Source organism: Tachyglossus aculeatus, chromosome 2, assembly GCF_015852505.1.
Source record: "Tachyglossus aculeatus isolate mTacAcu1 chromosome 2, mTacAcu1.pri, whole genome shotgun sequence".
NCBI classification, from domain to species: Eukaryota; Metazoa; Chordata; class Mammalia; order Monotremata; family Tachyglossidae; genus Tachyglossus; species Tachyglossus aculeatus.
In genome coordinates, this window is record NC_052067.1 from 38,559,209 (window position 1) to 38,572,898 (window position 13,690).

The following is a 13,690-nucleotide window of genomic DNA, read 5'->3' on the forward strand; positions in this document are numbered from 1 at the left end:
CCAGTCTTTCCTCTCCAGCTAAACTGCAACCACACTGATCTAAGTGCTTATTCTACCCCACCGTGGCTACTGCAACAACCTCCTCATTGACCTCTCTGTTTCTCCCCTCTCCAGTCCTTCACTCTGCTACTCTGGATCATTTTTCTCAAACAACATTCAGTCCACAGCTCCCCCCTCCTCAAGAACCTCCAGTTGCTATCCATCCTCCTCTGCATCAAGCAAAAACTCCCTACCATCAGCTTTAAAGCATTCAGTCCACTCTCCCCCTCCCACCTGACCTCACTGATTTCCTACTACAATCCATCCTGGACAATGTACTCCTCTAATGCACTTAGTCACTGTACCTTGATCTTGTCTCTCTTGTTCACAACCCCTTTCTTACATTCTACCTCTGGCCTGGAACTCCCTCCCTCTTCACATCTGACAATCACTCTCCCTACTTTCAAAGTCTTATTAAAATCACATCTCCTCCAAGAGGCCTTTTTCTATTAAACTCCCATTTCCCCTACTCCTGCTCCCTTCTGAGTAGCCTACACTTTGAGATCTGTACCCTTTAAGCACTTGATAATCACCCGACCCTCAGCCCCACAGCACTTCCATCTGTATCGATACTTTATTTTAAAGTCCATCTCCTCCTCTAGACTGTAAGCTCAGTGTGGGCAGGAAACATGTCTACCAACTCAGTTATACTGTACACTCTAAAGCGCTTAGTACATTGCCCTGCATACAGTAAATGAATGCCATCAACTGATAACATTGCATGCAGCTGACAGCATCAGTGGAAGGCTTGGAGACCATTAAGCATCACTGTGAGCAGAAGCAAGGCCACTTTGGCCTCTCAACTCATTCACTCTTTGGACTGGAGTGAATCAAATCATGGGTATCGTATTTTACCCACTATGGGCTAAACAAATCAAGCAATTCTCATGCCACATCCTTCTAAAGTTTTCTGTTCTAAGATTTGCTGTTCTTATGGAATATCCATGGTTTACAGCTGTATTTGAAAGTTTTAGCTTTCACAATAAATGTCTAGGCTTCGGTACTCTTCGCACCTCAGCGACTAGTGCTGAATTACTGCCTCCTCATAATTTTCATTTGCCATTTTAAATTTTGCTTTGGATAAAATGAGACTGTTCATAAAATATGAAAGTTTGGGAATAAGAAGAAAAATATGAAACAGCCATGATCTATTATAGAGGGTTTTATGGCATGGGATAGTAGGAAGGTTCAGGAACCAGGTGACCCGAAGAGCGAAATCTCATCGCTTTAAGTCAGTCACCAAATACAGTGAAAATGCCAAATGGAATTGTTTAAATGTTATTTCAAATTTTTAAATGATTTATTTTGCTGAGATTTGTCGCTCCCCACTGGATTTCCCCACTGATGACCCTAAATATGTAAAAGCAGATAACTGCCAGGAACTTGCTCAGGAGAGGTGAAATGATTGTCCCCGAAGAGAAAGCAAAACAAAGACACTGAACATGGTCCAAGACTGTGGCCGATGTGTAGAATAGGGATGTTCAAATGTTCACCTGGAGATAAACATCCTGAGTTGGATAGAAATGAAATCACACTGGTAAATTGAAGAAGGTATCCAGGGAAAGTAGCAGGGCTCGGGGACCTCCTGTGTTGAAAGGGTTGAAGTTTCATTAGCTACAAAGACTTGAGACCCATAGGGCTCTGTGCCTCCCCATGTGCTCCTGAAATCAGAGTTTGCAGTGGTGATCATGTATGCCCTTTCCTTTTCCTCTGTAGTGTTGGCACTTATCTCTCCTCACAGACTTAGACCTCTCAACAGTTATCTGGGCCCCTTTGTAACCTTCAGATTGGATTATTGCAAAGCACTTTACTTGGGGTTACTCTTGAAACTTCTGCTCATGCTCTGTGCAGAGGCTTGTGTGCCTTCGAGTCTCAACTGAAGGGAGCATCAAACACCTATTTCTTCATAGTCTGCCTTTAGCAACCAATTTGTTTCCTGGGGGTTGGGTGGCAGGGGAGAGGGGGGCAGTCAAAGTACAGACTTTGATCTATAAAGCTCTCAGTGGGTTAGGGCCAGATTACCTCAGAGACCATTTCTTTACCTAACGTCCCTCATCATGGTGGCTGGGAACAAACTGAGGCACTCTCGCTCGAAGCTCCCTCCTGGTTTGAACTTCTTGCAGGAGAAGAGGTCTTAGAGAAGGCTCTTTAATTTACCCCCCTGCTGCCTCAAAAAAAAATCTAGCTTTTCTCTTCAAGGCACACTTTAAGATCCTTCTGTTTGCTCGGGCATTACTCCGCTACTTTCTAGTCTCTCCACCCACAATCTGGGGGAACATATTATTGAGTTTTATGGAATTGACAGAGAGAACCGGTGACAACGAGTAGTGAAATGCCCACAAGGCAAGCAGCAGGAGGAGCATGAAAAGAAACAAAGAACCTGGATAATCCGCACACTGAAAAGTAAACCCATGACCGATCTAGAGAGGGCTACAGAAGGTACTATTCCAAAAAAAATCACTTTGCAGTCAGTCTCTTCCTTTTCCCAGGTCTTCTCCACTACCCTACAGCGTCTGCCCTCACGGCACACCTACCTAGGCATGTACACCCAGCTCTGCTCCGATTTATGTTTCAATTACACAGTTTGGCTATGATGTGATGGACGAATTAGGGAACATTCTTTCTTCAACACGAGAATGTTCTGGTAGTAGCACAACACGTGACATGGCTGAAGATTCGTTTTTTAGGAAGAAATGGTATGTACCTGCACAGTGTAAGTCAAGGCATGGGGTCACTTCCCAGATTTTCCCTCTTGTGCTGTGCTTCCACAACTTTGAGTATTTGATACAGTAAATTGAAAATGAGTACGTGGGTGGGGAGCATTCTAAGAGGGGTGGATATAACAGTAATAAAGGAGTCTGCATCAAAAAATGTAGCCATCTATACTTGAAGGGGCCGGGGGCACACGACTCACCCCCTTAGCTATCAGGAGATGTGGTGGGGGAAAGATGCTCCCAGAAGAGGGATATGCAGCTACCATGGTTCCAGAGTCTGCCTTCATCTGGAAGCCTCCAACGCTCCCAATCACTTCCTCACATAATGGATTAGATGCCTGAGAAGCAGCATGGCTCAGTGGAAAGAGCATGGGCTTTGGAGTCAGAGGTCATAGGTTCAAGTCCCAGCTCTGCCAATGGTCAGCTGTGTGAGTTTGGGCAAATCACTTAACTTCTCTGTGCCTCAGTTACCTCATCTGGAAAATGGGAATTAATACTGTGAGCACCACATGGGACAACCTGATCACCTTGTAACCTCCCCAGTGCTTAGAACAGTGCTTTGCACATAGTAAGCGCTTAATAAATGCCATTATTATTATTATTATTATTATTATGCCTGGCCTCCTCTCCCACTGTTTTATCCTCTCCAACTTCCAGCCCAGCAGTTTGCACCAACCACACATTCACGTACTCATCCACTTGAACAACTTTTGCACATGTCCTATTACTTAAGCCTTCACTCACTGAAATATCCATTTTCCTTCTTACTAGTTGTAAATTGTTTTAGGGTCTATCTCCCCTGCTAGAGTATAAGCTCCTCAAGGGCAGGGATCATCTCTATTCACTTTACTGTCCTCTGCCAAGTGCTCATTACAGCGCTCTGCACCCAGGAGACACTCAACAAATACTACTGATTGATTTGGAAGCAGGGGTCAATGGCCCCTCTTGCTAATCTCTCCTTTCCTCAGGCCATCATTACAGTACCATTATTTTGAAGCTTATTTGTAGATTTTATTCTGCTCAACCACCTCCATATTTATTTACTGTTTTCAAGTTCACTTTAGGACTGCTTTCCTCTTTTCACCTGTACCAGTGTGAAAGCAAAAGCTACACTCTAAAGATTTTAATGAATATTAGTTAAAAATACAAAGTTCTGGGCGTCTCAGTATTTAATACAAAATTCTGCCTAAAGGGCACAAAATACTTTTGTTACGGCGGACGAAGATCTTTTGACTGAAATTATTACTTACTCTTACTAATGCTTAGCCTGAAAGAGGCAAAACATACCTGCAGAATCCGTGCATTCGAGTGAATGTTAATTTAAAACATTAGTTCAAATTTTATTCTGAGGAAAGGTTTCTCACCAAATTATAAAGAATAAGGTATTGACGCATAACGCCAAAGTGGTACCCACTGCGATTTTTTCTGGTCTCTTGGGTAAATATATACAGATAGATGTACATTTTGGGCAATCTTGTAATAAGCCCACAGTTAAACTGGGCTATTATGAGTTGTTGAGAGCATAGCTAATTTCTTTAAATACTCCTTTGGAGACACTCTTATCTACTGGATTGTTTTTGTTTGTCATGTAAATCTATCATTCAGACAGTCATGTTGATAATACAGAAACTTGCATTAATATCCATTATATAAAGGTCAGTGCACATGCACTCAACAGCAGCCAGCTTTTAAATGTTAATAATTCAGTTATTTTTAAAATCTATAAACAAACAAAAGGTCTTCTTGCTACGAATGCTTTTTCCACAAAATCTTTCATTTAAAAATAAAAATGTTCTACACCATTAAAATTGTGCCATGAAATGAACTTTAAAATTCAGTTTTATGTTAGATTTAGTCAATGGCTCTTCACTTAAAATCTTGATAATGATATATGTAAATAAGCATGGCCAATCATTGACTTGACTCTTTAAAAGTAGTTATAAACAACATTCAAGGGAGCTTTCATACACACACATTCCTTCATAAGTGGAATTTTTACCCAAAAGTTTTACAAATGAAATCTCTTTGCATTTAGGTGTGGTTGTCCAATGATTAGTCAATAAGAATTGCATTTGATTTTATACAAAGGTTTATAAGAAAGTCGTTTAAAACTTATCCATAAAATCAGAGCAATAAACGTCTACTTCCTTGCTTTTACATATATGATGTATTACCCTTCAAGCCAGTAAATCTATCCTAACTGAAGTTAGGGTAGAAAATTCCATAACAACCCTCAGGAATACACTGCTGTTTTACAAGGGAGATTTTTTTTATGCTGAGATTTCATTCATCCATTCATTTATTCATTCAGCAGTATTTATTAAGGGCTTACTGTTGAATGAATAAATGAATGAATGAAATATCAGCATTAAAAAAAACTCCCTTGTACATTCCCTGCCTACAATGAGCTCACAGTCTAGAATGGGGGAAACAGACATCCAAACAAATAAATAAAATTACAGATATGTACATAAGTTCTGTGGGGCTGTGGCAGGAGGGGAAAAGGAGCAAAGGGAGTGAGTCAGGGTGATGCAGAAGGCAGTGGGAGTTGAAGAAAAATAGGGCTTAGCCTGGGAAGGCCTCTTGGAGGAGATGTGCCTTCAATAAGGCTTTGAAGTGGGGGAGAGTAATTGTCTGTCTGATTTGAGGGAGGGTCTTCCAAGCCAAGGGCAGGAAGGTAAGGGGTCAGGGGTCAGTGGCGAGACAGGCAAGATAGGGGCACAGTGAGAAGGTTAGTACTGGAGGAGCAAAGTATGTGGCCTGGGTTGTAGAAGGAGAGAAGTGAGGTGAGGTAGGAGGGGGCAAGGTGATGGAGTGCTTTAAAGCCAATGGAGAGGAGTTCTTCTGTGATACGGAGGTGGATGGACAACCACTGGAGATTTCTGAGGAGGGAGGTGACATGTCCTGAATGTTTCTGTAAAAAGATGATCCAGACAGCGGAGTGAAGTACGGACTGGAGTGGGGAGAGACAGGAGGTCAGGAGGTCAGAAAGGAGGCTGATGCAGTAATCTAGGCGGGATAGGATGAAAGACTGCATTAACGTGGCAGTAGTTTGGAGGGAAAGAAAAGGGCAGTTTTTAGAGATGTTGTGAAGGTGGGACTGACAGGATTTGGTGATGGATTGAATACGTGGGTTGAATGAGAGAGAGGAGTCAAGGATAATGCCAGGGTTATGGGCTTGTGAGATGGGAAGGATGGTGGTGCCATTTACAGTAACGGGTAAGTCAGAAAGAGGACAGGGTTTGGGTGGGAAGATACGGAGCTCTGCTTTGGATATGTTAAGTTCTAGGTGATGGGAGGACATCAAAGCAGAGATGTCTTGAAGGTAAGAAGAGATGCAAGCCTGGAGAGAGGGAGAGAGATCAGGGGAGGAGATATAGATTTGGGTATCATCTGTATAGAAATGGTAGTTGAAGCCAAGGGAGCAAATGAGTTCTCCACGGGCATGAGTATAGATGAAGAATAGAAGAGGACCCAGAACTGAACCTTGAGGGACCCCCACAGTTAGGGAGTGGGAGGCAGAGGAGAAGCCCATGAAGCGACTGAGAATGAGTGGGCAGAGATATAAGATGAGAATCAGGAGAGGACAGGGTCAGTGAAGCCAAGGTTGGATATCGTTTCCAGAAGGGGGTGGCCCACAGTGTGGAAGGCAGCCAAGAGGTTGAGGAGGATTAAGATGGAGTAGAGGCCCTTGGATTTGGCAAAAAAGGAGATCATTGGTGACCTTTCAGTTTCTGTGGACTGAAGTGGACGGAAGCCAGATTGGAGGGGGTCCAGGAGAGAATTGGAGGAGAGGAATTTGAGGCAACGGGTGTAGATGACTCACTCAAGGGGTTTGGAGAGGAATGGTAGGAGGGAGATGGGGTAATAACTGGAGGGAGCTGTGGGGTCAAGGTGGGGGCGTTTAGGATAGAGGAGACATGGGCATGTTTAAGGCAGTGGGGAAGAAGCCATTGGAGAGTAAACAGTTGAAGACGGCTGGGGAAGGGAGGGAAGGAGGGAAGGGGCGACAGTTTTGATAGGGTGTGGAGGAATGGGGTCCAATGTGCATGTGAAAGGGGTGGCATTTGTTCTCATCACAGTAAAGGCAGGGGAAAATCTGTTTACCATCCTCCCAAAAGTGGTTTTTCACATACTTTACATCTGTTTACAAAGTCACCTCTCAGCCTTTTTCCTCTCTATTTTAAATAATTAGGAGTCTGGAAGATTTGACAGGGTAAAGATTTAAAATTAAGCCCTTCCTTAAGCTTTGAAACCTCTCCAAGTCCCATAGATCATTGTAAGCTTATAGCTAAGTAACTTTCCAGTACCCAAAGAACCCTAATTAGGCCTGAGCAGTTAATTCTAAAAAAGGACAGAGTAGACAATTCAGAAACAATAATACAGAGGAATCAGAAATGAAGATCAATGCCAACACTGAAGTTAACTGCAGTCAATATGTCAACAAAGAGATAAATATTATATCAAAATCAGGGCAGTGACTAGGATAGTTTAAGCAACTGAAGATCAATTTCTGAAATAGAATCGGAGGAATGAGGCAGAGATCAACGCAAAGGAATTCTTACCTTGTTCATAAAGTAACTTCATTTCCAAATCTTTAGAGGCAATCAAATTGTTGAGTAAGGCGATGACATTCCACATAGTATTACCCAGCACGCTGTCCTGGTGTTTCTGCAATAGATAATCATTAGCATCACGATCATGCCCACTCAAATCATGTTACTAAGAAAGATGAATGAGCAAATGTTCTTGCCCAACTTTTTTTTCCCCTTTCACAGTTCAATTATCAGCATTTGAAACTTAATGAGCCAGATTTTCCCAGGTGCTTGGCTCTCATCCTAATGGAAAGTTACACTCTCTGGCCACTGCAGGACCATTGCCCCACAGAACAATCTTGGGCTAAGCGCTTAGTACAGTGCTCTGCACACAGTAAGCGCTCAATAAATACGATTGATTGATTAGAACAGGTTTGGGTGGCCTGGGAGTTGGAGGGGGGACAGTGAGGAAAGGTAGCAGTAGATGAGATATTCGGCCACTTGCTTGGTGCATTCACACTGCCCAGAAATGAATCCCTGTTGCGACAGAAAAGAAGGAGCATATGTATGACTGCACTTCACCGGCAGACCTTCACTGACCTTGGCCTGGGTTTTTCTTTTTTTGTTTTTTTAGATGCATTTGAGAAGTGCTTACAATGTGCCAGGCACTGTACTCAGCAATGCTTAGTACAGTGCCAAGCGCTTAGTACAGTGCTCTGCACATAGTAAGCGCTCAATAAATACGATTGATGATTGATGAAGTTAGACACAGTCCCTGCCCTGCATAGGACTCACAGTCTTAATCCCCATTTAACAAGGAGGTAGCTGAGACACAGAGAATAACAATAATAATAATGGCATTTATTAAGTGCTTACTACGTGCAAAGCACTGTTCTAAGAGCTGGAGAGGTTACAAGGCAATCAGGTTGTCCCACGGAGGGCTCACCGTCTTCACCCCCATTTTACAGATGAGGGAACTGAGGCCCAGAGAAGTCAAGTGACTTGTCCAAAGTCACACAGCTGAAATTGGCGGAGCCAGGATTTGAACCCGGGACCTCTGACTCCAAGTCCCATGCTCTCAATCAATCGTATTTATTGAGTGCTTACTGTGTGCAGAGCACTGTACTAAGCGCTTGGGAAGTACAAGTTGGCGACATATAGAGACGGTCCCTACCCAACAGTGGGCTCACAGTCTAGAAGACCCTACTGAGAGCTCACCTCCTCCAGGAGGCCTTCCCAGACTGAGCCCCTTCCTTCCTCTCCCCCTCGTCCCCCTCTCCATTCCCCCCATCTTACCTCCTTCCCTTCCCCACAGCACTTGTATATATGTATATATGTTTGTACATATTTATTACTCTATTTATCTTACTTGTACATATCTTTTCTATTTATTTTATTTTGTTAGTATGTTTGGTTTTGTTCTCCGTCTCCCCCTTTTGGACTGTGAGCCCACTGTTGGGTAGGGACTGTCTCTATATGTTGCCAACTTGGACTTCCCAAGCGCTTAGTACAGTGCTCTGCACACAGTAAGCGTTCAATAAATATGATTGATTGATTGATTGATTGATTGATAGAAGAGGGCATGCTGCTTGGGACTCAGCTGGGGCCAAATTCTTCCAGGCCCAGGCAGAGCTCAATGCTGCTGCAGTGCACCACAGAATGAATGTCCTTGAGACAATCATCCAGAAGCTGCTTTATGCAACTGATGGGACCCTGGAGGGATGAAGAGAGAAGGTCTGCAGATGATTATAAGCCACTCTGCAGTGTCAGCACAGGGCTATGCACTCACAGCCCAAAGAAAGCAAGGTTAAGACTAGTCTCCACCTGGAAAACTCTATAAATGACCAAAGACTTTTCATCAGCGCACAGAACTGAATTTTGCCAGCAAATTCCGCCGGTCGTTAAATTCTGCTACCTAGGTCAGTTTGGCCAAACTCAGCCTGCATCTAGCATAGTAAATAATTGAATAAACAAGTGAAAATCCAAATAAAAATGTCCATTGATAGGTAGACGCTGATAGGAAATAAAATGAAATACGTAAGTGCTATGGCTCCTGGAGAAGCAGTGTGGTCTAGTGGAAAGACCACAGGCCTGGGAGTGAGAAGGACCTGGGTTCTAATGCCGGCTCCACTACTTGTCTGCTGTATGACCTTGGGTAAGTCACTTCACTTCTCTGTGCCTCAGTTACCTCATTCATTCAATCGTATTTATTGAGCGCTTACTGTGTGCAGAGCACTGTACTAAGCGCTTGGGAAGTACAAGTTGGCAACATATAAAGACAGTCCCTACCCAACAGCGGGCTCACAGTCTAGAAGGGGGAGATAGACAACAAAACATATTAACAAAATAAAATAAATAGAATAGTAAATATGTACAAGTAAAATAAACCTCATCTGTAAAATGGGGATTAAGAATGTGAGCCTCATGTGGGAGATGGACTGTGGCCAACCTTGCATCTACTCCAGCTCTTACTACAGGGACTGGCACATAGTAAGTGCTTAACAAACAACATTAAAAAAAGAGTTGACTAAACTGAACCAAACAGTTATATTCCACCTTGATTACTTCATCCTCACTCTCTTGCCCAACCACCTCCACAAAAAACCCCTCCTTATTACAGACTTTAAGGCATTCGTCAGCTTTCACACTGGTACACCTAATAATAATAATGGTATTTGTTAAGCACTTACTATGTTCAAAGCACTGTTCTAAGCGCTGGGGAGGTTACGAGGTGATCAGGTTGTCCCACAGGGAGCTCACAGTTTTAATCCCCATTTTCCAGATGAGGTAACTGAGGCACAGAGAAGTTAAGTGACTTGCCCAAAGTCACACAGCTGACAGTTGGTGGAGCCGGGATTTGAACCCATGACCTCCGACTCCAAAGCCCGGGCTCTTTCCACTGAGCCACGATGCACCTGCCTCATTAATCTCCCACTACAAACCAGGCCACATAGTTCACTCCTCTAACACGGCTCAGCGGAAAGAGCATGGTCCTGGGAGTCAGAAGGTCATGGGTTCTAATCCTAACTCCGTCAGTTGTCTGCTGTGTGACCTCAGGCAAGTCACTTAACTTCTCTGTACCTCAGTTCCCTCATCTGTAAAACGGGAATAATAATAATAATAATAATGGCATTTATTAAGCACTTACTATGTGCAAAGCACTGTTCTAAGCGCTGGGGAGGTTATAAGGTGATCAGGTTGTCCCACGTGGGGCTCAGAAGTCTTCATCCCCATTTTACAGATGAGGTAACTGAGGCCCAGAGAAGTTAAGTGACTTGCCCAAAGTCACACAGCTGACAAGTGGTGGAGCCAGGATTAGAACCCATGACCTCTGATTCCAAAGCCCGGGCTCTTTCCACTGAGCCAAGACTGTGAGAACTATGTGGGACAGGGAGTGTGTCCAACCTGATTATTCTGTATCTACCCCAGTGCTTAGAACAATGACTGGCACATAGTAAGCGCTTAAATACCATTATTATTATTATTAAGGATTATTCAGTATCTCAATTACTTTTAATGGTATTTAAGAGATAACTATACGCCAGACAATGTACTAAGCTCCCTAGTGCTTGGTTGGACACGGCCCATGTCCCACATGGGGCTCACATTCTTAATCAATCAATCAATCATATTTATTGAGCGCTTACTATGTGCAGAGCACTGTACTAAGCGCTTGGGAAGTACAAATTGGCAACATATAGAGACAGTCCCTACCCAACATTGGGCTCACAGTCTAAAAGGGGGAGACAGAGAACAAAACCAAACATACTAACAAAATAAATTCGACTTCCAGACGGATAATCTCCCACTAACACCACACTTCCACTGGCACTTTTCTTAGCCTTTGCAAATTGTTCCCCAAGAAACATGGTAATGTTGCAGTATAGGAGATATTTATTATAAGAGATACTGCACATCTGAATTTGATCGATAAGCAGTCATACTGTCTAATTAAACAGCAAAGACAGCCAAAGATTCAAAGCAGAAAAAAAAAAACCTAGAGGGTAAACATGAACATGAAAATTGAAATTCTGACAAAATTGTCCTATACAAATACATGAATAATCCCCATTCTACACATGAGGTAACTGAGGCCCAGAGAAGAAGTGACTTGCTCAAGGTCACACAGCAGACAAGTGGCAGAACGGGGATTAGAACCCAGGTCCTTCTGACTCCTAGGCACATGCTTTATCCATCTGGACATGCTCCTTCTAATGTGTCTTGAGCTCACCTTGATCTCAGTTTCGCTGCCAACCCCTAGCCCTCCTTTTGGCCTGGAAGACCCTCCACCTTCATATCTGATAGAAGACCACTCTCCTCATGTTCAGAGCTCTACTAAAATCATATATCATATGATATATATTCATATATTCATATATTCCCTGACTAATCCTTTACTTCCCACTCAATTCACTCGCCTCCCTGTGCTGTCTATGCTCTTGAGTGTATACCCCTTAAACACTTCATTACTCACTCCAGTCCCCAGCACTTATGAACATATCCTTTAACTCTGTCATTTCCCCCATCTGTAATTTATTTTAATATCTGCTTCCCCCTTTAAACTGTAAGCTCCTTGGGGGTAGTGATCATGTCTACCAACTCTACTGTATTGAACTCTCCTAAGTGATCTGCAGTGATCAGCATACAGTGATCTGCAGACAGTAAGCACTCCAATACCACTGATTGATTGATAACTAGGAAGTTGAGAATTTTTCAGGGATGCCTTCCTAAAGAAGGTGGGATTTGAGGATGGCTTCATAGATGGGAAGAGTTGTGGTCTGGAAGATGTGGGGAGAGGGGAGGAAATTCCAGATTGGGGGAACAGCATGAGAGAGGAGATGGAGGTAGAAGAGTCGACAGTAAAGTTCAATTAGAAGGTGACCATGGGAGCAACCAAAGGTGAGAACTGGTAAAGAGATCCAGTATTTAGGACAGGGATAGATGGCACTTCTGTATATATCTGTAACTTATTTCTGTATCTATTTATGTATATTAATGTCTGTCTCCCCCCCAGACTGTGAACTCGTTGTGGGCAGGGAGTGTTTCTGCTTATTGTTATAGTGTACTCTCCTAAGCGCTTAGTACAGTGATTTGCACACAGTAAGCAATCAAATGAATGGAGGAGAGCCTTGAAACCAATTCTAAGAAATTTTGGTTGATGGACAGCAAGCTGAGCTTTGAGGGGTGGAGAGATGCATGCCAAATAAATAAATAAATCACAGATATACAAAGTGCCATCTATCCCTGTCTTAAGTACTGGATCTCTTTACCCACTACTTTCCAGTTCTCACCCTTTGTTGCTCCCACTATCACCTTCTAATTGAACTTTAATGTTGATTCTTCCTCCTCCATCTTTGCAAACAGCCATTAAGATGATTTTTCTTCTGTCTATAAATGAGTTGTTTTCTTTGCAGAGGGGGAAAGGTCCTGAAAAAAATCAAAGATTCTAATACTCTAACCACCATCATCTAGTTCTACTAGTTTAGACCTAGGAGCTGATGAGCAGAGCTGGACAGGAAAAGTCTCAGCCCACTACAGATACAAATGAAAATAAAATAGTTACTACCTCCCTTGCCCTGAAATAGTCCTTGTTAACTTCAGTGACAACAGCAGGAATCTGAATCTCTGCCCTCAGATTTCCTGCCGTGTCCAAATGGGATGGAAACTACCAGAGCCTTCGACATACACAGATGCAGAAAATCGATTTGCTCCCAAGACCAAAGATGCCTTTGTAGGAGGTGACGGGGTTTTAGGATTCACATCAACTTCGGCTCAAAAAATGCAGATCTGATGTCTGCTTCCAGTTTAAATCCAATTAATTCTCCTAAGGCTGGTTTGAAGGGCGATCAATTAATAAGCACCAGGATAGCAGTCCGTGTTTTTCATGACAAAGTAACTAATGATACATAGGAAACCTATTCTTGTAAAAAATAAAAATGTGAAACAAGTGAATCTCTCCATTTAACATAATGGCACATGACACTCTTTGCACAATCTCCCATCTCTCAGGGAATAAAAAATTCTCACTGGAGAGATCCATCATTTGATACCAGTCTAAGAGCTCTGACACCTGACACTGTTGCAGTAGTGGTGAGGGCCGAAGAGTGCCAGGGGAACTAGCAGTCAGGTAGCCTAGGTGATCTCGCGGAGAGGTCCAAGGGCCTGGGACAGACCCAACCCCTGTGATCCTCATAATTATTATTATTGTAGTTAAGAGCTTGCTAAGCATCAAGCACTGTTCTAAGCACTAGGGTAGATATAAATGAATCAGTTCGGACACACTACCACACGGGGCTCTCAGTCTAAGTCGGGGGGAGAACAGGCATTAAATCCCCATTTTACTGATTAAGAAATTAAGGCACAAAGAAGTTAAGCACTTGGAGTTGCTCCCTCGATCCACCG

The 13,690-nt window shown here is 43.1% G+C and overlaps 1 protein-coding gene across 1 annotated transcript in view; it reads right to left on the minus strand.

Moving 5' to 3' along the window:
- Positions 1 to 13,690, minus strand: part of ULK4 (unc-51 like kinase 4) — a 542,391-nt gene that overhangs the window by 211,808 nt on the left and 316,893 nt on the right. The window contains exon 32 of the mRNA XM_038768285.1: positions 7,319 to 7,424. Coding sequence (XP_038624213.1) covers positions 7,319 to 7,424 — 106 coding nt within the window. The remainder of the gene's footprint in view (positions 1 to 7,318; positions 7,425 to 13,690) is intronic.